Source organism: Anguilla rostrata, chromosome 7, assembly GCF_018555375.3.
Source record: "Anguilla rostrata isolate EN2019 chromosome 7, ASM1855537v3, whole genome shotgun sequence".
Taxonomy (NCBI): domain Eukaryota; kingdom Metazoa; phylum Chordata; class Actinopteri; order Anguilliformes; family Anguillidae; genus Anguilla; species Anguilla rostrata.
Genome location: NC_057939.1, coordinates 6,135,662 through 6,161,116, shown reverse-complemented (window position 1 = coordinate 6,161,116; position 25,455 = coordinate 6,135,662). Strand labels below are relative to the sequence as shown.

Sequence of the window (25,455 nt, the reverse complement as noted above, 5' to 3'; positions counted from 1 at the left end):
TTTCCTTGATTGCATTTTTTGGGAATTGGGAACAAGTGATAAATGTGTGCACTACCAAGAAAGTTTATTGAAATAAATATAACCATTATTCAATGGTCTATAGAGCAAGCAAAGTCGTGTGTAAAACAAACCCAAGCCAGTACCATACATGTAACTATATATTTAGGCCAATAAGGTCAACAGCCATGTACACCCACCCAGCAGGTCAACAAAAAGTCCAAAAACCACACTGAAGGTTCCCAGCAAACAATTTCACCCTCAGACATTGGGAGGTGAGTACAAGTTTGGAAATGGCCCTGTGGTTCAAACGTTTTGGGACCTGTGCTGTATAGTAACGATTGAGTCTTCATATATACTCCAAAAAGGGTGGAGTTACCACATTTTCTGAATTACTAACAGGCCTGAACCAACCGTAGAATGTTGTTATAAAGAGTATTTTTTAAAAGTTCAGAATGGCCAGTCATCCACAATTGTAGCTGTGTTCATGCATGAACCTCACAGCCGATTTAGAAGTGTAGATATCTATGGTTGTCTTCCGAATCATGGTGTCACCTGCTGCTTATTTTCATACCCTAGACTACAGCTAAACTTGCATAGAGTGGAGTCAGAGGAAGACCTTTTACATGCAACTTTAGCATGCAGTCCACAGGAACCTGATCGACTAGCAGGGGTCACTAGATAGCGAACTTAACCGACTAAAACTAACTAAACCCCTAACCGACTGAACGACTCCCATACCCTGGTCGATGTGACTGCCAATCGCGCGTCATACTATGGAGCTATTGGCCACAGTCGGCATTGGCACGGTCCGATTTGGATCCAAGGCCGTGAGGCTCATCCATGCGCCACAGTGCAAAGCCTTAACTGAATGAGCCACCCAGCAGCCCATAAAGAGTATTCTGATTGATTAAAATGAGTCAAGTCAAAAAAACAGGGCATTGGCTTGGTTTGGCTGTGGCTCATCTTTAGGGTGAGTGTGCGGCTGACTCCGTCCAAGGTGGAGGCTATTTGGAGGGCCTCCTTGTCACAGTATAGTGCCCACGACAGGGGTACTATAGATCCCATTACCCTGATCTGAGACACCTCAATGATAAGCTCCACCTATCACGGGGTTCATAGAGCCTCATTCATTACACTGCAGTACAAAAGGACAGTGCAACGGAACACTCAGGGATAGAACTTAAGGGATGGGCTGACATTATGACACAATACTGCGCTCAGCGTCGAATACATCGCATTATACATAAACACACAAAGACGGCATTCAGTGAGGATGTCCCTATAAAGCTCTTTTGCCACAAGTGGGGGGTTTCTGCTGAACAAGCTGACGTCATACGGTAGTCCTTTCCGATCGCTGAGCAATGGATCTCTCCGTTACGGCGAACAAAGGAGAACAAAAGAGCAGACATTCGGTGTTTTCACAGTACTGTTAAATTAAGACACTTTAAACAAACTGATTCAGCAAAAAGAAATGTCCCATCTTTAAATGTATTTACCATATTGTTTTTAGGTGAAGAACTTGGCTTTGACAGCAGCTCAGTTTTTAAAAAAAAAGTGTGCTCCACTTCCCTTGAATAGAATGCTTCACGGAAAGATTGTAAAGAGATTAAGACAGTGGCTTGTTTTATTCAGTCTATTTCCATGGTACCAGTTTTGGAAAAACTCGTACTGAATTACTTAACTGTTTCCTCATACTAAAAGAGATGCTAGAAGAGCTGCAATATAATCAGTTGCATCCTCTTTCACTTTGTGGGTATTGGATAGTTCTGGTACATTTTCGTCTACAGTTTCTATGGCAGTGGAATATCTGCAACTCTAGTGCGTCCTTGGTTTCTATGGTAGTGTTGGCAATGCCTGCCAGGAAGGCTTGTTTCTTTTGTTTAAGACAATAGGCTATCCACTCTACTGTAGCCTCAGTTTCAGTGTGTGCCAGCACCTTGTTTCATCACGTGTTTCCATTGTATCAGCAGTGCAGGGCAATGACTCTACTGTATCCTCAGTTTCAGTGGTAGTGGTGATGTATGCCATCAACTCCTGTTTCAGCCTGGGTTTCTACTGTATTGGCAGTGCAGGGCAGCCATTCTACTGTATCTCCAATTTCTATGGTAGAGGCGGCAGATGCCAGCACCTCTTGTTGCATTCTGGGTTCCTATTGTACTGGTACTGCAGGAGCTCCAGTCTAATGTATCCTTGCTTTCTATGGTGGATTGTCGTTTGGCTCTATAGCAGCGGCAGCGCGTGTCGGCCACTGTTCCTCGTCCCGAGTTTCTGGCAACGGTGGGCGTGACGCTATGAGATCTGCTCCATCTCAAACTGCGTGTGGCCGTTGGGGAGCACGGGAGTCCAGGCCTCCCCGGGTCGGGCTGGGCCCGGTTTGGCCCCGTCCTCGACCGGGCAGGGCGAGTGTGGGCCGGGGTCGGCCCCGGCGGCGGGACAAGGGTCGGGGGGGTCGGGGGCCCTCCTGCCGTAGTACAGTGCCCACAGCAGCGTCAGCGTCAGGGTCATGGCCAGAATCTGAGACACCCCGATGGACACGCCCAGGAAGCGAAGGACTTGCAGCTGCTTCGTTCCGCGGATGAAACTGTAGATCTTTGGACCGCAGCCCTGCAGACATTTGCGCGCATGCACACACACACACACACACACACACACACACACGTATGCACACGTGCAAACACACGCACAAACACAAAAAGGCAACAGACAAAAAGGCATCAGATACAGCTGTCATAGGACAAATATGTACTGTAATTACATAGAACATGCAGTGCACTGAAATGTAAAATTATTTCTGAACGGGAGAACGAGTCTCAAAATGCCGCTGCCTCCTCTTTGCCGTGGCCCGTTTCGGGGTGTTTCTCCCCTCCGCGGCAGCAGCATCACACCCCCGTGTGCCTGAGGTTCTGACCCCAACATCTGGCACAGCTGCGAGAGTGTATGGAGAGCACTCCGCTTCACACACCCAGCTAACCTGAGGGACGGCCCGGGTCCGTGTGCGCGGAGAACGCACGCGCTCGTACGCAAGCGCGCGTGTGTGTGTGTGTGTGTGTCTGTGTGTGTGTGTATGTGCGTGCATGTGTGTGTCTCCTCCTGTATGTGTGGGTGTGTGTGTGTGTGTCCGCCTGTGTGTGTGTGTGTGTGTGTGTTTGAGTATATGTGTGTGTGTCTACCTGTACGTGTGTGTGTGTGTGTGTGTGCCTGCCTCTGTGTGTGTGTGTGTGTGTGTGGTGTATATTATATATATATGCATATATATGATATATGTGTGCGTGTATTCACCCGGATGTGTGTATCTGTATCGTGAGCGTGAGTGTGTCCTGTTTTATGAGGCCGTTTCCCAGCTCCTCCGTGTCTCGCTGGCAGGAGCAGTGGCACTCCACTTATCAGCAGCGACGGCTGTCTCACCCGCCCGCTGCCAGAACAACAACTCCCAGAAAACCCTCGAGCTCACGACTGCCTCTAATTGTTTTGTATGGATTCTTCCCCCAGAGCACTTCAGGTAATTTGACAGTGAAAAAACACCTGAAGTGGTATTGGAAACAGACTGTTGTGAATTTATCGCGTGTAAACAGGCATGCTTTGTGTTCCCGGCATCATTTGAATGCATTTAACAAAGCTTTCAAACTTTTCCAGGAAGTGACAGCACACAGAATGCCAGTCAGTAATACAAATTTCCCACTGCAGTGCTTCAACCACAGCTCAAAAAAAAATAAAAAAGCAGTATAGCTTATTTCGACCAATTTTGTTTTTCTTTTTACATTACTCAGTTTTTGGGTTTTCTGGTTTTACTTGATTTTTTATTATGAAATATACAATATGAAATTGTTTGAGTCATTACTAACTGAATTATTTAAAAGAAAAAAACAGATACAGTGTCCAGTGGAGCAACATTTGATTTGCTTGTGTTGGCGAAAGTTTACTTGTGCAGGCTGCTTTCATTTGAAAATAAAGTGATTTCCCACTTAAACACATTAGCTTTTTTAAGAGTCTAATTTAAGTAAACATCTTGTGTTTACCTTAAAAGCATTTACTTGGAGTTGAGTTGAGCTGAGTTGACTGAAAGTAAATTTAGAGGTGGAGGGGGGTGGGGGAGGCTAACCCAGCGGTCTCACCTCTTGGTGGAGGTCGCTCAGGTCCCAGTAGTGAGCCTGTCGGGCACAGCCTGGGTACTGCCTGGCACAGCACGAGTCTGGCGGCCACTCCATCTCCGTCATCTCCAGCCAGTCGGTGAAATAAATGACCCCGCAGCACTTGAACTGAGACACATGCACACGCGTTCACAGCCCCCCCCTCGACACACAGCGCTTCCTGAAACCCCCGAGACGCCACACCCTGAGACACGCACGGACACCCTCCTCACCTCACAGCACGCGGACTGAGAGACATGCACACACACACACACACACACACACACACACACACACATACACACACACACACACTTCAGCACTCTGTAAACCACGCGAGTCAGGGTGTAGGTAGAGCACGCCAGGAAAGGTCGCGCTAAGGACACAGTTACCGCCAAAAAAAAAAAAAAAGAAAAGGCAGATTGGAACAGCAAGGCTGGCTGCCCATAAGGATGCTGGGATGCGGTTTGTATTGTCACCAGGTAGCACTTTGCTGCTGTGGCCGTGAACACCTTCCTTCCCCTGCGTCGCCTCGGTAACAAGGCATTCCCTATCCTGATATAAAGGCGCAACACACGCGCAAGGAATGAACTTCAAGCTCAGAAATTACCGCGTGCAATTCAAATGTACGCGGCACATTATGCAGCTGCTGACGTACATTATGAACCATTCTTTATGCACGGCGCGGTCGAGCACAGTCTTAGGCATGAGCGCGGCCGTGTGCTGTGAGGCCTTTCGACGTGACCGCGCTTTGCGCTCTTACCTCTGTCTGGAAGAAGTTCCAGGCTTGCGTCAGCCACTGGTAGCGCGGCAAGCCGTAGCTGGGCATCCGGGACTTGAGGCTGATCATGTCGGACCGCAGGATCGGAGGCTGACATTTCAGGAGACAGTCACAGGCTTAGAGAAACGAGGGACCTTTCTCTTCTGCTCAAAATGGCACCTCACAGATGCATCACTCAGTTGATATGTTCATCAGTCCATCAAGAAGTTTATTTCCTGTTCCAAAATGTGGTAGTGACCACTTTATGAAGGCCTTTCAGATATGTAATGAGCAGTAAAGTGTTTTAATAAGAAGATCAGATGGCATTTTCCCGAAACCATGGGGCACTTCTTCCTTCTCCATTAATTCTCCCAGCATTCCCTGGGGCAGGGTGGATTCCAGTTTTATTGCAGTGCTAACGACACTGTATTAAGCCCATGACTGTACTCAACAGGCCTTGAGCCATGTGCTTCATCTACATACTCTGCTTCTGAGGAGCCTGTGGTGCAGACATGACCCTCCTCCCATAATCCCCCGGGGCAGGAAAAAGGTTCGAAACCAATAAAAGACAATTTTACATAATCCCCTGGGGCAGACCCTTCTCCCTCTCACTAACGAGCCTGAGTGATAAGCACCGGGCACTGTGATTGGAGCAGCTCACGCCCGGCAGGTACAGCACCAGATCAAAGCCGTCCAGTGAGCACACGCCGCCCTCTCAGTTCCTCTGATAAGGTTGTGCCCAGGGGGGTTAAAACCACAGAGGAAGAAAGGTTGCTGCATTCCAAGTGGCAGAGAGAGAGAGAGAGAGAGACTCACCTCCTCATAGGTCCAAACTCCACTGGCCAGCTCCACACAGAGGATCACCAGCAGGCATCCAAAGTACTGATGAGGTACAGGAGAGCACTACATCACTCATTGGTGAACAATAAGGAACATATACCATTCCCTGCAAAAAGAAATTACACACACACAGCTCATGCCCTGCAGTCTAATGAATCACATCTGGCTCTGTGCGACCTTGACATCTTCTAAGTTATCAGTTCTGAAATTGACTTTAAATGAAATAGTGGCCTTCAAGATTAATTTCATAGACTTTCAGGTTCGTATTTCATGGATATTTCATTTTGTGGGTCTCCGTGTTTTTCAAACTTAATGAGATGGTTTCCTCAGCGGTGAACAGCCACAGCGCAAACAGAGTTTCCCTCGCTATGCGAGAGCCAGCGTCAAACCCCAAAGCCTGTGGTCGCAGAGGAACGTCTGGGCCGCTCACTCGCTGGCCACTCTGACACACGCATGTCCGTCCCCCCACACGCTAAAACAAATGTTTAGTCAGATATTCCATTATGCGCGGCCGTCGAGCTGCACCCGGCCAATCAGGATGTTTATTTGGAGACTCTAAATATTTGCAGGAAGCCGCAGCTTCGCTAATCCCCCCTGTGCTTTTAGTGCGGGAGGATCCAAACAAAGTCCGTCCCCACCCTCTCATCCACCTCTCGCTCTCCGACCGAGGGGAGGGCGTAGCCAGGAACTTTTAACGCTCCAACGAACCTGACCCTGTCACCTGACCAGGAACGCTCTCCCAGAGCAAGACAGAGGGGCCCTTTGACCTTTGACCCTTGCCTGTAACAAAAAAACACTGTGCCTGAATACTATGAAGTAATGTTATACAATTTTATTGTGTCTCCTGTGCTTAATCACTACAGAAATGGGGGGGGCGCTCTGCAAGTACAGACTCCATAAAAATATGCCAAGGGAAGCTTTCATGCTCTGAGGAAGGTAATCGGTGCCAAAATGTCAACCATCCTGAGTAAAAAAAAGTCTACAGAGAAGAAGGTCTAGTAGTCTTCTTTGTTATCAGAGTGCTCCAACTTAATTTTACGGTTAATAGTCATTGAAAGTATTCATCTGCAATATTTTTGATAACATTTACAATTTTCATTGGGTAGATTTCCATTTGGCATTTGCTTCTGCTCTCTGAAATTTGCATTTCTTTTAGATGTTAATTTCCTGAGATTTTTCCTCACGTAAATCATGGAGACAGACACTGCAAAAGTAGAGCAGGAGAAGAGGAAAGTAATCAGGGTAAGAAAGAGGAATAAAATGAAAAATTCTCAGATTTAGGTAAGCTGAGTTCCGGACTGGCCCAGGGGGGGGGAAATATGAGTTCCTCGCCCCAGGCAAATATCCTGCCCCCGCCGTCCCACTCCGGCCAAAACGGTGCCATCTCATTTCTCCGGCTGGCGTTAGGAAGAGAAATTACGGAGCGCTGAGCATCGATCACGAGCGCCGCTGGCCCCGAGCCCGGCGCTCAGTCCCGTTCCCACAGCGCTAATGAGGGATGTTTTATTCAAACGCACCGCGGCTTTGGGCTCAGATACGCACGCACGCTCTTAATTACCGCTCAGCCGTTCAGTGCGCTGGCTAACGTAGCGGCTAGCGTAGCGGCTAGTGTAGCGACTAGCACAGCGGCTAGTGTAGCAACTAGCACAGCGGCTAACACAGCGACTAGCACAAGGACTAGCGTAGCGGCTAGTGTAGCAACTAGCGTAGCGACTAACACAGCGACTAGCACAAGGACTAGCGTAGCGGCTAGCACAGCGACTAGCACAACGACTAGCGCAGCGACTAGCACAGCGGCTAGTGCAGCGACTAGCACAGCGGCTAGCACAACGACTAGCTCCCCTCAGGCCTCGTCGCTCCAGCGCGTCCTCCCGCCGGTATCGAGGGGCTCCGGGGGTCACGGGGTGCGCCCCGCTCAAAAGGGAGCGGCCCCGTGTGAATGGCGGCCCTCGAAACCCGAGCTCGGGGCCCCTCCTCCTCCTCTCGCTCCCAAATGCGCGCGATTGAAATAAATGAGCGCGGCCCATTGTCCCCGCGGAAGATAACATTGTCGGGGCTCCGCGTCCCGCGTAACACAAGAATGCCGGGGCCTGGCCGAGGCCCTGAATGGCCTCCAAAGGAGAGAATGGATCTGGGCCCCCCCCCCCGGCCCACCGCCCCCCTCCCCCCCCCCCAGCACCAGGGGCAGGTGGGATTCCGCAAACTGGCCTCTTTTAAAGTCTGAGGTCGAAGACAGGAACTCCACCCACCTTCCAAACACCTGGGATTTGGAGGAACAATACAATTACAGCCACAGCGCACCCCTCCCCCCCTCGTCTCCGCTCCCCAACCCCCACCCCCACCCCACCCCCCCAAACCAGCTCTTTTATCAAACAGACCTGCTGAGTAACAAAAGGTAGAGAATAAAAGCAACAGATATACGTTCCACAATGTATCCATGTGTTTCGTTCTCTGATAGTTATGTTCATGGCCATATTTCTGGGATATCCATTATTATATCATATTAATTTATTGTGACGTATATATATATATATATATATATATATATATATATATATATATATATAATTTATTTATTTATTTATTTTTATAAACGTTCCTTAAACCACATAATCATATAAGTAATCATGCTGCAGCCAAAGCAGAGAAACCATTTTCCAAGCCGTTTTCAACAAACGATTGGAAAAGAATAACATGCCATTTCATTGGCCAGTTGAATGGCTGTCGCCACAGCAGCCACTCTACTGTTGGACCATTGTGCCTGATTTAATTTCAGCTGCTACCCTGACATTATAATTAAGTTCAGGACCAGCGCGGGATCACCTGCGGGCCATAGCGGTCCGGAGCGGGCCTGTAATGTGAGCATAGCACTTCTTTGTGGGGAAGCTGACAGTCAATTACCTCCCTGCTTAATTACCCCCCCCCCCACGTCACAGCGGCAGCAGTAGTGACTCTCCATTAGACTTTTTTAAAACTATGTTTCCGTGGTCGTGTTGTTCGTCGCCCGTTTCCGCGCCTCAGAGCGGAGTGGAGTGAGTGAGAGAACAGGCTAATCTGTAAGCCATCTCCCGTCCCCTCTGATTGATGTACGGGGGTGGTCCCATTTGAGCTCGCGGCCTGTCAATCACCCCCCCTTGTCTGCGACAAACGTGTTGACTCAGGTTTTGTGATTCACGAGGTTTGGGGAGGCGGCGCATCGGCACCCCGGGAGCCGTTACTCAGTCGCCGTGACAAGCGCGGAATGAATTGTTTCACAGCTGTAGTCATCGCCGGGCGCGCGCGTCCTGCGACTCCTTCGCCGAAAAACCGCAAGTTTTCCGGGGGTGTGATGAACTGCCAACGCTTAAACCACGGAGTAAATAAAGAGTCAATTTCGGGACGCGGCCGCCTGGTTTGTCAGGAGCAACGCGAACAGGATAACAGCGAGGAGAATTTTAAAAACAATTTTTGAGTGGGGTAAACTCTTTAAGGAGACGAGTTTATGCTGTTTTAAAGGCGAGCTTCCTCGCGTCTGAGGTTCGAACAGGAGGCCTTGCAGCGACCAGAAGCCGCAAGGTCAGAAGTTGCCTAGTCGATAGAGAAGCTAAGCCTCGCTCTTTTTTTTTTATCTTGGTCTCTGGATTTTATTTGTACGTGAAATATCGAAATCAGAACACTGTGCCATGCTAACAGGTGCCTGGAAATCTATAACCGGCTTACAAAACAAACAAATATTTTGGGTCACGCTTTGTCAGTTATACAGGGTTGACGATCACAAGAAACGCCATGTTGTGTGAATGTCGCTGCCTTTCGGCTCTACGCCTGTGAGTATTTCTGCTGAGTGGACCTTGCCTGCTGTTTGCCTTCCCAACTGTGCAACACGTTAGCAATGAGGCATTTGCCTCATTTCCCTTTCAGACAGAACCAGATGAGTTCAGCGCACTCTCTCTCTCTCTCTCTCTCTCTCCTTTGTGTGTACGGGAACGGGAGAAAAAGGAATGGGACGCAGGACGTTTCGGACGGTGCGCGCTGCACGCGCGTACAAGCCCCGGCAGAGGCACACCTACCCAGGACAGGAGGAGAAGATTGCATTTCAGCGTTCCGCAGTACCCCACCATGGCCACGATGATTAGAAAACAGCACACAGCGATGATGACTGGATGGACGACGGGGGAGTACGTGAGAATTGCAGCTTCCTCCAGCCTGTGGGGGGGTTGGGGGGTTGGGGGGGGGGTAGGAGGAGGGAGGGGGGTAATTCCAGAACATTACTTGGCAGTGCTGTTGTTTATTTATTTATCCATCCTGCTCCCTCCTCTCTCTCTCTCTCCCTCTCTCTCTCTCTCTCTCCATTCCTCGGCACAGCGTATTAATACTGCAGCCACAAGTAAATTGTGATTACACTCCACAGGAATGCCTGCACTTATTCATCCCTTTTTCTGCTCCAATCCACAATCCAGAGGTCAGAGGTCGTCGCTCCCCTCAGCTGTCAGAATGCACAGTCCACTTAAGACTGCCTCCCTCCAATCAGAATACACAGCGGACAGATGGTCCCTCTAAGACGAGACTGCAGAATGCTGACCGTCTCCGTCCAATCAGAATGCACAAGTGGGCCGATGGTCTCTCTCTACAACAAGACTGCAGAATACTGACCGTCTCTGTCCAATCAGAACGCAGAAGTGGACAGACTGTCTCTCCCGTACCCAATCAGGCTTTAGAGCGGACACGCTCGGAGAGGTTTAAAAACCAGCGTTGCGGAAACGGAGCGCAGAGAGAAATGATATTGCCGGGGGAGAGAGGTGCAGCCCGGGGCGCAGGCTTCTTGCTCAGCGAGTTTCCCACGCCCCCTGCCATCCTCCCCAACCTCCTCCTCACGACGAGGTCCAGGAGACACTCCTCACGCTCCCATTAGATACCCCGGCTGCTTGACCGATGAATCACTGCTCTCTGTGCTTAATGGTTTATAACAACAAGTACACCCCGCAATTGTCTGCCCAGTGGTTTTTATGGGGGGGGGGGGGGGAAATTACAATCTTTTTGTCTTCAACAGGCAAAAATGAATTTAAAATGGAGGCTGGGTGTAATCAACGTGCAAATGGGTGCAGCTTGCGGCTCACATTTATTTACGCTCGCTCACATTTCCTGATACTCTCACCACAAAGTTTTAGCAAGTAACAATGGAAAACCACAAGAGGCAAATGGCTGTTTTTTTAGCTTCCTTATTTCTAAAGGGCTTTTTTAGACTCTCCGTGGAGCCTGGCGACCAGCCCGTCTGAGGTCCGCGCCGATAAAGGCTGCAGCCCCCTTCGGCTCGCACCTGCTCCGTGCCGCTCACCTGGTGTCCGCGGTCAAGGTGAGCACATTGTTCAGGTAATCCCTGAGCCACGCAGCCACGCCCAGCACGCAGATGGCCATTATCTGAGGGCGACAGAAATAAAGCCTTAAGTTTGACAAAAACACATTTTCACTCTGCGTCTGTTCTTACACGCAACTCAGTGTGGAAAAATTTGGTTGGATGCACAAAGTCAAAACATAGTGACAAGGGTATGGTTTTAAAAAATGACAATAATATCTAATGAAGGCTGACTAAACAAGGAATGACTGAAAATGCCATTGTTTGTACTTTATAACGGCACCTACATCTTAAATAATCTGTGGTGCTTTGCCACGTTGAACAAGTCAGTATAGCCTGCAGCACTGCCCGAGACAAACACTTCGGCTATAGTACGGATGCCAACTGTGCCAACCATTAGAAGGGAAATGGAAGAAGAATGAACTTGTAAGTCTTGGAGTCTTGTTAAGTATGGGCCAGTGTGAACTGCGAAGGATAATTTCACCGTCGTGTGTAATGTGAGCGCCGACTACGCCACCTGCTCCGGCCGTCCGACTTCTCTTACCCAGAAGAGTAAATTGAGAGCGAAGAGCAAGCAGCGTAGGCACTTTACCGAGTCCTCACGAGCCATTCTGAGCGCGGCAACTGCAGGACAGGTCTCCGCATTTTAACACTCCCCACCATAGCAGCAGAATCCACTTAAAACAGATTAAGAATAAATAAAAAAAATCATTCATATTAATGATTTCAAGCAAAATACAAGCACAAACCCCTGCAGTTTATTAAATGATATGTCTTTGAAAACGTACCGTTTTACATTTCTTTTCCGTTTAAACTCGTTTCATTGGGATGTCTTGTTTTAGCATAAGCTAAATCCGTGGAAAGTTTTTTGAGACCATGCACAACAGGTGTTCCCTTACATTTGCCTTCAGGATGATGAAGAACTCATATGACCGCTCAGTCGTGCTGACATCAGAATCAATCACCATTCACTCAGAACATTTTTTTTCCAGTTCAGTTAAAATTAAACCTATAATTTTAGGTAAACAGCTCTTCTTGAGAATCTTCTTCAAAAAGACGATTGCTACTTCTACCAAAAATAAAATATTTTAAAATGCTTTATTTATATCCTCATATCCTCGATTTATATCCTCGAAGAAAGTTTCATAATGTGAATATCTGTCTCCGTAGTAAAGTTATTCAAAGTTTTCTCCGAAAGTTATTCCAAAGTCACAGCTCGTCTGAAAAAAAACCCATAAAGTTCAAGTTGAAATATGAAGAATTCGAAATTTCTCACATTCCGTTGGAAAGCTAACGTTGTACGATAGGCTATGTATAATCCCTTGCAGGAGCTGAGTTGTCAGCGCTGAGAGTTGTGTGCTGTCAATTCACGTTTTGCATGTAGCCCAAGGCGTCTGAGCGACTAAACGAGCAAGCAGTTCGTTCTCTGCCATGTTCTTGGGGCGTTCCTCTGGGTCCTAGAGGTTCACGCTAACTAATTGGAGCTGCATCTCACGCTTAATGTAGGGATCCATAAGAGGCAGCAAGAAATAAGGAATGTGGGCGGCTACCCGTCTCCGAGAGATAGCATGCGTTCGTTTGTCAAGGGGTGAAATCTGAGGGAACGTTATTGTCCGCGCGGAAAGCACAACTATTCCCTGTGAAAGTGATAGTGGGCTACTGGCTATACAGTAGACTGTAAAGTAAATGTTGATGTAAATGTCATCTGTTCACCCATTAGAAATCCGTCAAACATTTTAGAAAACATAAATCCGACAAATTGAAATATATTTTAATGCAATATGTTACGAAAAACTAATAATAATAAATTCTGTGCATTTGTTAACGGCATTTCAGTGCCAAGAAACGTGAGCACGAACAACCTTTTAAGTAAATCTGTGACTTTTGCTATTAGGCTATTTTTTAAATAAATGTTTGGAAAACTACTTCGTTCTTTCCTTTTATGCTGCTTTTATTGCGCCCCTTGTGTTGTAATTTTAAGTCTTATTTGCATGTGCTTTGGAAAGCACTGTTACTCTATGCTTGAAAGGAGCCATACAAATAAAAATGTAGCCTATTATCGTAGGATTATATTATCTGTGTGAATCGGTATATAAAAATTAATTGATGATTGAATCTGACAAGTAAAACATGCTCCCTTGTTAACCACAAGGTGGCATGTCAATTGTATATGAAAGTGTACTATTGAAATGTGAATAATTATCACCAGTTATAAAAAAAATTAAATGTAATAAAGAGGCAATATTCAGAATTATTGCGCAATATTAACTCATTATTGGTTGTTTCTTCATCTCCATGTGTAAAATGGTCGCTATGCACAGCACAGCTAAGTGATCTGATTTTGATCAGTTTAAATCCAGTCCCCCCAAACACACACACACATACACTCACATGCATAGGCCTACATAAACGTGCACACACACACACACACACACACACACACACAAAAGACACACACATACACGCACATGCACACACACACACGACACACACATGCACACACAAACGCGCGCGCGCACACACACATACACACACACACACTTCACTCATGTAAGCAACGAAGGAGATACTCCAAAGAATGTTGTCACACCAACATGTGAAAAAATAATTGACATACACTATAAAACATTCAATCCTAGTAATTACAGCTGGTATGTAGCCTTCTGTTAAAGCTTGCAATCCAATTAGTAGCCTATACAATGTAATATTTACATATTTTATATTATATAATGTTATATTAAATCATGAAACTAGCATGATCATTATGATTATTTATTTGTAATTTTATATAGATGTTGACTCTCTTAAGAGTGAAACCAGTGAAAAAGTACTCAAATAAAAATACTTGGCTCTATAAAAATCAAGGTACTAACCAACATTAAGTATATGTCCAGTATATTTAAGAATTTAAAGTGTTTTCTACATGTCTCATCAATTGATTTAATTTAGTAATTCATCAATTACTAGTACCTCTCTATCTAACGCACACACCCAGATTAGCCCTAGCCTTAGATTAAATCACACACAGCCACTCACTTTACCTATACTCTGTAAATATAGAAACGGCCGAACTTTGCTGATGTTATTTCACTAGGCTAACACTTCAAGAGCCAATCAAGTGTCTATAAATAATATAAATAATTAAATGGATGAAAAAAAATTAATTATATTAACATAACTGTTCACATTAATTCAATATGAAAATATACGTAAGCATTTATGGATTTAAAAAAATTATGACCCGCTTCTAAAATGGTTACATTTTTCGGATATTGGCTACATCCCTTTCTGTGACGAACGACACTGTCGTTGGACTACGAGCGCCATGATGCTTTTCGATTTACATATGTAATCTTATGACGCAACTTCAAAACTGGTCCAATCAGAGTTTAAGTGTCCGAGTACGTCAGCTACAATGACCTCAGTTGGAGAAAGAAGCCTTTTTTTCCTTGAGCTACAGCGGTAGACGGCGCCATATTGAAAGACGGGAATTCTTTTAACAAACGTCTAAAGTATCAAGCACGCCAAAATGCTGTACTTAGAGGATTACTTGGAGAGTAAGTATTGTGCTATTTATACATATATGTAATATTTTTACGGCATTTAACCCCGTTTATAAGGAGCTCTGACGCTTTCTCCTTGTCGGGTGGTAGCAGGCTAGCTAATCATTCGGGTGTTTTTTTTCCCCTTCGTCTCTGGCAGTGATCGAGCAGCTACCCATGGATCTGCGCGACAGGTTTACGGAAATGAGAGAGATGGACCTGCAAGTTCAGAGTACGGGCATTGCTACAACGTGACGCCTCAAAACATTTCTTTGCACAACACAGTTGTTGAAACTAACAAACGTCAAGTCAACCAACACAATCCACGCAGCCAACTAAATAACTGTCTAGTTAGACTACGGTACTTGCAGTGACTTTTCAATTCAATATAGCTAGCTATGTGGCTACATTTTTGATGTTAACATCTAAGATGTAACACATTAGCTTTCTACGCTGCTGCACACACATGGCGTCACGGCATTGTTTGGAATCACTGTTAGTTAGCGGAGAATACCAGTGGAAAAACAATTTTAGCTTTTATTAACTTTCCAATTGAGTCGTAATATATTTATGAAACGTAGCTACGTTGCGTACATTTGATCTGCAGTTGAACAGAAGTTTCTTACACAGTTAGTTGGCAAAGCCGCTCTGTCCTGGGCGATTCACTTCGTACACAATTAGAGATGTAGTTACTTCTGATATTAACAATAGTATTCTCTTAGAGAGTTAGCTTTCGATGCTGCCGCATAAGATTAGCAGGTTAACTACCGTAACGAGAGACGTTATCGCATTTTGTTATTGATTGATGCTGATAATGATATGTACAATAAACTTCAGTATTGATGAATTCATTTGAATGTGTAAACTAGATGACACATTAAATGTCTTGCAAAATCTCACCATCACTGATTAGGTGAAGAATAATTAACTTATTCTGAAATTGTTCAATTCATTCCTTGATTTCCAAGTGAGGCACTGTTTTTATTATTCTTGACCAGTGTATTTAATCTGGTAATGCTTCAGTTAATTCCAGGTGTATAAATGGATTGTAGTTCAAAAGAACATAAGATGTCAGAATTACACCAGCATGGCATGAGCGTAATGTTATGTAAATGAATCATTAATGTACCTGTATTTTAGTTGTAATGTGAGATTTGGTGTGTGTGTTAGACGCCATGGATCAGCTTGAGCAGCGTGTGAATGAGTTCTTTATCAATGCGAAGAAGAACAAACCTGAGTGGAGAGAAGAACAAATGGAGGTGATAAAGAAGGTAAGAGCGTAACAGGGACTGTCAGAGCACCTTACAGGTATTATCTGTGGGCCAACAGTATTAACCGTTGTGCTTTACAGCTGTTGATAAAGCCCCTGTTCTTCTATTTGGCAGTTGAAATATAACCTTGCAATGAAACCAGTGCAATGGATTCATGAAGGAAAGCATATCTTATATGTGTATGACTTTGCAACCCTTGCCAAGTACAGTCCCTGGTTTTGAAATTGCATTTCTTATTAAGCTAAACCTTTGTCCTGGCTTCAGTTATACACACAAGCTGACTGTTTTTATTTAGAAAGTTTGAAAGTCCAGTTCATTAATTCCTGGGTGGAATTGGAAGGAATCCTATCTCCAGCTACTGTGACGATGGTTGCTACTTGTTACATGCATTTGAAAATAGTAACTTGTAATACAGTTTTTTTTTCTCACTCCACGATTGCCTAGCAACCACAGAAGTACTGCCATCAACATTCTTTTTCCTATTTCAGGACTATTACAAAGCATTGGAGGATGCAGATGAGAAGGTCCAGTTAGCCAATCAGATTTACGATTTGGTGAGTAAAAAAAATAAATAAATAAGATCACCCACAGGATCAAAACACACACAAGCGGAAGGCTTTTCTGATTTCACGGTCGCTGGATGGCAGTCAAACATTTTCTGTCCAAACAGACGAGTACTAACTAACTTATGCGTGACACTTAGCAGTCTGTGACACTTTTATATTATTTTGTCGGCTGTGGGATGTCGGGGTAGCCTTTCGCATCTGTCGATCGCTGAGTGATGATCGTGGCGGTTCGTGTGCGGTCACGCAGGTGGACCGGCACCTCAGGAAGCTGGACCAGGAGCTGGCCAAGTTCAAGATGGAGCTGGAGGCGGACAACGCCGGGATCACGGAGATCCTGGAGAGACGTGAGTCACCGTCGGCAGTCGCAGTCCTCTTCCTCTCCTAGAGTCGCTGTCGATGCTTTACACCGCCAGAAGAAGCCCCGCCCCCTCTCTCAAACTAGCTCCTGGTACAGCGAGATTCTTCTTGTTCAGCCATTGTCCATTTGCAGTAGGGCTGCACAATAGAATCATGTTTTTTTTTTTTTAATGTAATGGGAATAACTGCCACCATGGACCATATAGGCGTTCTTTCGTTTTTTTTTTTTTTCTTTCACCACACCTGTGTTTGGCTGACATGGTGATTTTTGTACCGTTGTGTCTGCATTGATGGCTACTGAGTGTCGCTAACTCTCGTCCGTGCTTTGGTACCACGTTGGTCTAATGTTGTTGCTTCCCTTCAGGTTCACTGGAGATGGACAGCCCATCGCAGCCAGTCAACAACCACCACGCCCACTCTCACACAACAGTGGAAAGTGAGTGATGGGTCTCCTCCTCCATTTTTGATTTGTGTGTGAAAACAAAAGATTTACAGATGTTTGACTCTTATGTTGCGCTGTTTCCTGTTTAGAGAGGAAATACACGACACCGGCTCACCACACAACAGAGCACGTCCCAGAGAAGAAGTTCAAATCCGAGGCCCTGCTCTCTACCCTCACGTCCGACGCCTCCAAAGAGAACACGCCAGGTAAGGTCGCTTAATAGATAACAACCTCAGATTTTTTCCTGTAAACCCGCATTGAAACCCTTCTACAAGTCACAGTGTTCCCTCTCTCTCTCTCTCTCTCTCCCTATCTCTCCCCCTCTCTATCTCTCTGTGTCTCTCTCTCTAGGCTGTAGGAACAGCAACATGTCCTCCTCCTCCAACAGCGTCTACAGCGTCAACTCCTCCCAGCCTCTCACCTCCTATAACCTCAGCTCCCTGCCCGCGGGCGCTGGGGCGGGGGCGGGGGCTATCACCATGGCAGCGGCGCAGGCCGTGCAGGCCACTGCCCAGGTAACCAACCTCCCGCCTGTACCTGATGGTGGGGGTGGGCGGGGCTCCGTTTCATAACCCACACTGTGCCCGGGACCCCACTGTGAGGCACCCAGCTGAGCAGAGCCAATCATAACGCTGTAATCTTCCTGCTTTTCCCCTTTGGGCAAACGCACCGTACTGTATGTGACGCACAGCACATTGTGTGCCTTACTGCTGTAACTGCCATTGATACGTCATAGTGGTGTATTAGCAAATATGAATTATTTATACCTTCTATGGAAAATATGGTGTTTTTTTTTGTTTTTTTAGATACAAAGCACCTCACGCACATGGCTTGTGGCTCGCTCACTCAGCTGAAGATTCTCCCCGAGTGGGAGCTATATTAGCGCACTAGCTGAAATTCGGGGATGATGCGTAACTCGTCGCGAGTTGCGTTGGTGGGGCGAGCAAGCATAAATAAACCCCCCGTTTTCCCTGCAGATGAAGGAGGGCCGCAGGACGTCCAGTCTGAAGGCCAGCTACGAGGCCATCAAGAACAACGACTTCCAGCTGGGCCGCGAGTTCCCGCTGTCCCGCGAGTCCAGCAGCTACTCGTCCTCCGCGCTGGCGTCCACGCTCACGCAGACGCTCGCCCCCTCCTCCTCCTCCTCCGACTCCCGCGGCGGCCGCAAGACCAAGTAAGAGAGCGAGCCGGAGACCGCCCCGGCCACGCCCTGTTCCCGCCCCGGCCACGCCCTGTCACACCGAGCCACGCCCTGTCCCGCCTGGCCTTTAAATACAAGTGTGAAACTAGGCCACATCCTCCCAGAAACCCAATGTACCACAATATATTTCACACAGCAGTCGAATCCGCAAACCGCCGAGCTCCGCCCCCCGGGCCTCCCTGTGGTGCTTTCATAAGCGCGGGTGTGGAGCGGCGGGGGGGCGCTCATTAGCTCTGATTGGGAAAGTGCCTCCCACAGCGCGGAGCTGAGGGGGGGGCGGGGGTTCAACTTCAGGACTCCTGCCTCAGAATGAGCCTGCACCAGTCAGGCTCGGGTACGAGGGCCTGGGGGGCGGAGCCTCTGCTCATTAAGAGTACGGAGCAGAACGTTCCGCCCGGCCTCTGTTGCTCCCTCTAGTGCTGCACGCTGGGCGAGCTGAAGACGTCACACGCAGCGGCTGATTAACTTCGCGGGAAATGAGCCTTCTTCCATCCACTCTACTGTGGCCTAGACAAGCTCTGTTTCTTCTCTAATATGCAGTGTGATGGTGTGCAAGAGACAACTGGCCATTGAGAAACATTGCCCTAAAACCTATGGAAAGTGCTTAGTCCTATACACAGCATCTGGATAGTGTTCTGGTTAGTTTGTCAAGACAACATTTCAGAATTAATGCGCGTACGCTTCTCTCCAACCTTACAGAAGCAACACAAAGTCTTCAAACCACCAGTCCTCTTCCTCGTCGTCCTCCTCCTCCCTGTCGTCCTGCTCCTCTTCCTCCGCCCTGGCCCAGGAGCTGTCCCAGCAGGCCTCTGTGCTGCCGGAGTCGGAGGCCAACAACCAGGCGGACTGGACCTACGACCCCAACGAACCCCGCTACTGCATCTGCAATCAGGTGAGCGATGCCGCGGTCCGTCCGTCACCACGGCGACCGCTCTCAGCCACGGCCTGGTCACGAGCGCCACTAAAAAACTCCCATGTCTGTGCTTGCAGGTGTCTTACGGGGAGATGGTGGGATGCGACAATCAAGACGTGAGTACCGCCATTTTGTTTCACCTTTTGGCCTAGCGTAGTCAGGCGGAGTTCACCTGGGAAATAAACTCGGGTCCCATTCATGGAGCAGAGTGCCGTAGCAGCACTTGTGGTCTTCTAGCAAACGGGCTGATCTGGCTCAGTCCTGGTCCTTACAGGCGCTGTCCGCTAGCATTTTATTCTGTAAATGGTAAATGGACTGCATTTATATAGCGCTTTTATCCAAAGCACTTTACAATTGATGCCTCTCATTCGCCAGAGCAGTTAGGGGTTAGGTGTCTTGCTCAAGGACACTTCGACATGCCCAGGGCGGGGTTTGCACCGGCAACCCTCCGACTGCCAGACAATCAGTCTTACCTCCTGAGCTATGTCGCCCCATTCTCTAACTTTAAGAGTGGGAGACGTGCACACGTCAGCTAGTCCAGCAGTGGAATAGCAGGGAGTCGAGCCCTGTGCTTTGAGGGCTGTGTGTGGGACCCTGCTGACACTGGGGTCTATGTCAGTAGCCGTATGGGTAGGTTGCAGAATGTGATGGACGAAAGGTTCTGTAGCACTGCATTGTGGGATTGGGTGCGGAGGGTCACGTGGGTGGTGCGCGTGTGAAAACGGTCCTGTCTTTGCCCGGCAGTGCCCCATCGAGTGGTTCCACTACGGCTGCGTGGGACTGACCGAAGCGCCCAAGGGCAAGTGGTACTGCCCCCAGTGCACGGCCGCCATGAAGAGGAGGGGCAGCAGGCACAAATAGGCCCCGCCCCCTTGGCTTTCAGGATTCCCTTTTACAGACCACTGGTTATAAACCCCGCCCCTGTCCCCACCCCCTCTTTTCCCCCTCCCCCTCCAGAACTGTCAGTCACAAATGTGCATGAATTATGCAAAGTGTGTACCTGCTGTGTCACTACAGAGTAAGCCCAGTTCCTTTGTGGTTTTTCGAACAAATACAGAAAAAGGGGGTGTCTTGCGTTTAAACGGAAAGGAAGTAAAAGAGGTGTAAACACTCGCTCCGTGAAACCACACATCAGACCGTGAGAAGCCCGTAACGTAGGGGCAAACACATTCCCCAGTGCAGTCCCCACCTGACAGATGAAAACACTGTACACAGCAGCATGAAGTGCTTATTGTTTTTATTGTTCATCCGTTAAAAAAAAAAAAAAAAAAAAAAAAAAACGACGTGTTCTGCGAAAAGCGGCGTCAGACGTAGTGCTGGAGAGCGGAGATGCCTTGATGTTCGGGGGGGAAAAAGGATAACTCAAATCTGAAAGAATGAAGTTCAGCTTTGCCAACGACTTTCGACTATGACGACGACAACGGTGACAAATTACACAAACCTTCGTTTGATCGATGCCTACTGCAGAAGAGGTTTTGATCGGGATTTTTTTTTTTTTTTCCCCGAAAGTGGTCCGTTACAAAATGTACAGTCTGTACGTGTATGAACAAAGCCTGTACCTTCACCTCATACGTCTGTGTTGCTAGTTGTCCTTTTCACTGAATATGATGCACAGTGTTTCCAGACATGTAAAAAAAAAAAATAATAAAATGGTCAAAATCTTTTGATAATACCAAGGTTTTTTCATTGACTACAAACCTAATCGCCGAATATAATTTATATTATATATTACATGTCCTATTCGTTTATGAAAGCAGTTTAACGAGCAGCGGTGCTTGGGGGCACTGTTGTTAGCTGTATAGAACGTACCTTTATGCTACAGAAGCATAAGAGTAGACCTGTACAATACACTTGCTCCTGGCTCACTTAGCCTGCTTTTCTGACTTTCTATTTTCTACCTAGGGATTACAGCAGGGGGTGTCGAACTAAATTCCCGGGGGGGCTGCAGTGCCCATGAGTTTTTGTGGTTTCCTTTCAGTCCGCTGCCAATGTTAAGGCCTTGAGAACAAGGTGTGTGGATTCTTTAGCCAAACAATGACTTCACTAAAGCACTGGTGCCAGAAACCCCAGCAGACACTGCAGCCCTCCAGGACTGGACCTTGACACCTGTGGGTTACAGTGATGGTCCAATAATTGGATATACAGTGTAAACTAAACATTTGACCTAAGAAAATGATAAATACGTACATTCGAATTATAACACTGTACTTGTTTTACACACATGTATCAGTGACCTTATTGAGCATATGAAGGATATATAAAAGAGTAGTTTGTTAACATTATTCAAGTTAACATGAAGTTCTTTCTCATTTGCGAATACAATAGGCGTACATAATTTGAGGCCGATTTGTTTGTTGTCATTAATGTGTATCAACGTTTTGAACGTTTGAAATGTTTTTTTAACCGTTTACACTTTGCCTTCAACTTCCGATACTCGGTTCGGAATTGAGGGTTTACCGCTGCGTATGTTATTGGGTTTGTGGCAGATGTCATACAGGCCACCGAAATTGATAAGATTTCTATATCCAGTACAATCCACACCTGAAAGCAAAAAAATGTAAAGTTAGGCATTAATAGGATAAATATTGCACATGTTAAAACTGGACGCGTGACGCAGAATTAGCTCATCCTTTTCACCAAAAGCCGACGTGTTATAGTACTTCAATTAAATGCTATTTATCCCTAGTCGGCACCATTCAAATTTTGGTAGGGTGACTATATAGCATGAGGTCGAAAATCCTCAAATGCAAACGAACAGAAAGAATTTTAGAGATAGCATTGGACAGGCCCAGGTGGTTTTTTTTTTTTTTCTTAACCAAGTGCTTTAAAGGAGGACACTTACTGGTTCAGTACCGTTTCTGTGTACGAAGAAGTTGACCAGTATCGACACGATGAGCGGAGTCCAGAACAAGACGAACGTGAGTATGATATAGCCCGAGCGTTTGGCCAGCTTTCCCTCCTTTTTTTTGCTCGCCCTCTCTTTGCCGAGCTGGGACGGCATCATGCACACAGCGCCGGCCACCTCCTGGTCATCCTGCGCAGCAGGTGGATTTGGCTGAGCGTCTGTTTTGGGTGCTTCCCCCGCTGGTAAAGACGGAACCTCTTCTACTTTAACGTCAACCGTTGATTTAGGATCCGGCTCACTTGCCATTTTTGTACTCCCTTCCAGATCTGTCAACGCCGCGTGAACACTCGTTTTGGCCTCGAAGGAAACCGTCTTGTTTTCTAGCGTCATACCTGCGGGAGCTGGTTGACAGTCTTTCTTCATGACTACTTCGGGGGATGCCGTGCAACCGGCTGTGGCGTCCAATGAGATGACAGGTATTTCAGGTGTGGTTTTCTTTGCAGTTTCAGTCTGTAACATTTCATCTCGGTCTGAAGCGCGCTCTTTACTCTCAATAGCTTCAGGCTGTTTGGCGGCCGTCATGAAGGGAGAGCTGTTAGCGGCTGAAACTGATGGGGAGCAACTGGTTGCTGCATCCACAGAGATAACGGGTATTGTAAGCATAGTTTTCTTGGCAGTTCCCGCCTGTAATCGGTCCGAAGTACGCTCTTTAATCTCAATAACTTCAGAAAGTTTGGCGGCCGCCACGGGGGGAGAATCCTCTTTCTGCGTCTCAACCTTAAAATTTTCTGTTTTCTTAGGTTCGTCTTCCAATTTACTGTTTCTAGCCTCGGCTGTTTTTCCATCATCCACAACAATTTCAGGTTTCTTCTTGGGAGGAGGTAAAACCCCTTTGTCAAATATTTTCTTGTTGTGCGTCCTTACTATCCAATATATGCGGCCATAGAAGCCAGTTATGACAGAAAAACAACCTGTCCAAATTGGAATAAAAATATATCGTCCAAAAGTGTCGTTGGCAGGCAGGCTCTCTCTGTGTATCCCATTACATTTCATATATATTGGCGAATCTCTTGGACGACTCATGCACAAAACTGACAAGAGTAACGCCACAGTCCACGTCAGAATAATCAACACCGCAATCCGTATTCGCCGCTTCTTATTTTCAAAAGGGTTGGCTACGGCTTGGTATCGCTCTGCGCTGATGCTGGCCAAGGTGAGTAGCTGGACGCAGCAGCCGACGGAAAACGATGCCATTTGCGCATCACATAGCAAGTCACCCGACTGACCAATCCCGTATCCCCGCAGTTCAATGGTCAGAAGTAGGGGGCAGTCGACCACGCACCGGAGAAGATCGATGATAGCGAGATTCACCAAGAGCGCGTTGTTGGACGTCTGTAATGACTTCTGACGGATCACTGCCCACACTACGAAGACATTAGCGACGAGGCCCACAAACAAAGTGAATAACAGCACAGTGCAGTTGGCAAATGTAAACACGAAAATGAAGTCGGCACGCAACTCTGTATTGTTCAGGTAGTCCAATTGCTTGAACAAATACGTTGTCATCTCCAAGAGGGTGTGGTATGTAGTTGTATCTCCATTTGTAGGCTTCTGTCCGCTGTTAGAATTAACATTGGTATAGGCCTACCATTTGCTAGTTATTGTGGGATGTATTCCTCGACAAGATAACGACCCAGTATATTGTGCACAGCCTTATAAACCCCGCAATTATCCTAACAGTTGGCACCCTGCTGTGTGCGCGAATCTTCATTACCTGCCAGCATTGCACGGGGGTCAGTTGGGAATCCACAGTTTATTAAATGTATTTACGCACAAACAGTCAACAGCAAACGTCATCCTCGTCTGAATGTTAACTGCATTTGATCTGGGGAAACTTTCACAGCACTGGCGATTAATTAGTAGGCCTATTCTAAGTTAATTTTTCGAAATAGTCCGCATGCTTGACCAGTTGTGTAAAATAATCGTCATTGACATTGCATACACTGTTACTTGAAACGAATCAGTAGTTTTCTTTCAAATCGACATTTGTGTTCCAGAATAAAATAACACGTTTGTCGGTTTTGCTTCTTGTAAAACGGAAACTCTCAGCTTAAAATAAACGTTTAAATAGAAAATTAAAAGTATCTCATGAAATATTAATCTTAGTTATTTAAAAATTAAACCATGACGCCGCGTGCCACATCTTAGCTATAGACTCGTACACCCCGTCAAATTGGAACATTGGTGTCATTCATACTTCATTAGAATGTACATTTCAAGATACCCTTTTGTACCTATATGGCTCTGGTGTGAAAATTAAGAAGCAGCATTCCGTTGTACCTCATTCTCCTCATTCGCATTTGCCCCGGCAGCATTTTGTTCATTCTCTTCGGAGGATACAAATTTAGCTCTGAGAAATAACATTTTTATCAAGATAATTTAAGTTGGTCTGTCACTGAAGGAAATAATTGCAGGAAAGATTTTTCTTTTCCTTTTTTTGTGACCACAAAACAGTTTTATTGGTTATTCATTACTGCAGGCAGCTCAGTCTGGATAATCATTTTTATTTAAATAAAGTATCCAGAGAGTTGCAGATTCCCGGGGAGAAAATTAGCTTTGTTAAATAACTGCATGTTTCATATCTTATCTGGATAGAGGGAACTGGTCCATTTTGCTGCTGTTGGAGCAGTCGCCTCTGAAGTGGAGCAATAGTGTTGGGAGAGAAAACTGCATCTGATGTGGAGAATACCCACTTACTTGATTGCTTCTATTCTTCTCTCTCTCTCTCTCTCTCCTTCTTACATCTATATTTTAATTTTTTTTTTTTTCATGGTCCAGTTTGGTTCTCCAGCCAGCTAAAGCACTTTTTTGGTAAAACCAGCTAAAGCACTTTTTTGGTAAAGCCAGCTAAAGGACTTTTGTGGTGCACTAATGCATCCCATGGCCAAAAATCCAACCTGACCACGTCAGTCCCCACGGTAACCGGCAGCCCCACATGGTGTTAGGTGATTGTTCGCAGTTCACAGTTCACTGCTCACTGCATTAGTAGCACTATCCACAGGTGAAATCGCTGTGGAACTCAGGTGGTGCGCTACTGGGTTGAAAAGAAGTGGCTGACTGCTGCACGCATTCTGTCGACCTCTAGTGGTCTATGAAGGAATCACAGGGGGCCCTCAGCAACATGGGGAAAGTGCGCTGCTTTTATAAAGATCCAAACTTATTTGGTTTTCGAAATAGTTTCATTGTATGAGAGAGACGTGTG

At 46.5% G+C, this 25,455-nt stretch overlaps 3 protein-coding genes across 5 annotated transcripts; 1 reads left to right on the top strand and 2 right to left on the bottom strand.

Annotated features, from left to right (window-relative positions):
- Positions 1 to 39: 39 nt before the first annotated feature.
- tspan12 (tetraspanin 12) lies at positions 40 to 12,628 on the bottom strand. 2 transcript variants are annotated; one of them, XM_064342510.1, is made up of 8 exons: positions 11,956 to 12,628; positions 11,601 to 11,733; positions 11,039 to 11,121; positions 9,774 to 9,909; positions 5,704 to 5,769; positions 4,891 to 4,998; positions 4,113 to 4,256; positions 40 to 2,604 (listed from the first exon to the last, which is right to left on the bottom strand). In XM_064342510.1, the coding sequence occupies exons 2-8, from the start codon at positions 11,664 to 11,666 to the stop codon at positions 2,290 to 2,292; spliced, it is 918 nt and encodes a 305-aa protein (XP_064198580.1). In that variant the 5' UTR covers positions 11,667 to 11,733; positions 11,956 to 12,628; the 3' UTR covers positions 40 to 2,289. The 2 variants fall into 2 exon arrangements, with proteins under 2 accessions (XP_064198580.1, XP_064198579.1); XM_064342509.1 differs by having other exon boundaries at positions 11,845 to 12,627.
- A 1,824-nt stretch (positions 12,629 to 14,452) lies between these two features.
- ing3 (inhibitor of growth family, member 3) lies at positions 14,453 to 21,020 on the top strand. Its single transcript, XM_064342508.1, has 12 exons — positions 14,453 to 14,613; positions 14,759 to 14,830; positions 15,769 to 15,869; positions 16,358 to 16,423; positions 16,683 to 16,779; positions 17,157 to 17,228; positions 17,324 to 17,440; positions 17,586 to 17,749; positions 18,212 to 18,408; positions 19,135 to 19,327; positions 19,426 to 19,464; positions 20,093 to 21,020. The coding sequence occupies exons 1-12, from the start codon at positions 14,586 to 14,588 to the stop codon at positions 20,207 to 20,209; spliced, it is 1,263 nt and encodes a 420-aa protein (XP_064198578.1). The 5' UTR covers positions 14,453 to 14,585; the 3' UTR covers positions 20,210 to 21,020.
- On the bottom strand, positions 20,577 to 24,413 carry LOC135258858 (5-hydroxytryptamine receptor 2B-like). 2 transcript variants are annotated; one of them, XM_064342505.1, is made up of 2 exons: positions 22,191 to 24,413; positions 20,577 to 21,889 (listed from the first exon to the last, which is right to left on the bottom strand). In XM_064342505.1, the coding sequence occupies exons 1-2, from the start codon at positions 23,757 to 23,759 to the stop codon at positions 21,719 to 21,721; spliced, it is 1,740 nt and encodes a 579-aa protein (XP_064198575.1). In that variant the 5' UTR covers positions 23,760 to 24,413; the 3' UTR covers positions 20,577 to 21,718. The 2 variants fall into 2 exon arrangements, with proteins under 2 accessions (XP_064198575.1, XP_064198576.1); XM_064342506.1 differs by having other exon boundaries at positions 21,773 to 24,413.
- Between the last annotated feature and the right edge of the window lie 1,042 nt (positions 24,414 to 25,455).

Bases quoted from the DNA above. Each gene is read 5' to 3' on its own strand.
- tspan12 (XM_064342510.1), bottom strand. From the start codon at position 11,666: ATGGCTCGTGAGGACTCGGTAAAGTGCCTACGCTGCTTGCTCTTCGCT. The intron at 5,770-9,773 runs GTAGGTGTGCCT...GTACCTCATCAG, and splicing joins ATCTTCTCCTCCTGTCCTGG to TACTTTGGATGCCTGCTGGT. The intron at 4,257-4,890 runs GTAAGAGCGCAA...CATGTGTCTCAG, and splicing joins GGAACTTCTTCCAGACAGAG to TTCAAGTGCTGCGGGGTCAT.
- ing3 (XM_064342508.1), top strand. From the start codon at position 14,586: ATGCTGTACTTAGAGGATTACTTGGAGA. The intron at 19,328-19,425 runs GTGAGCGATGCC...CTGTGCTTGCAG, and splicing joins GCTACTGCATCTGCAATCAG to GTGTCTTACGGGGAGATGGT. The intron at 19,465-20,092 runs GTGAGTACCGCC...TTTGCCCGGCAG, and splicing joins TGGGATGCGACAATCAAGAC to TGCCCCATCGAGTGGTTCCA.
- LOC135258858 (XM_064342505.1), bottom strand. From the start codon at position 23,759: ATGACAACGTATTTGTTCAAGCAATTGGACTACCTGAACAATACAGAG. The intron at 21,890-22,190 runs GTAAGTGTCCTC...TTTTGCTTTCAG, and splicing joins ACAGAAACGGTACTGAACCA to GTGTGGATTGTACTGGATAT.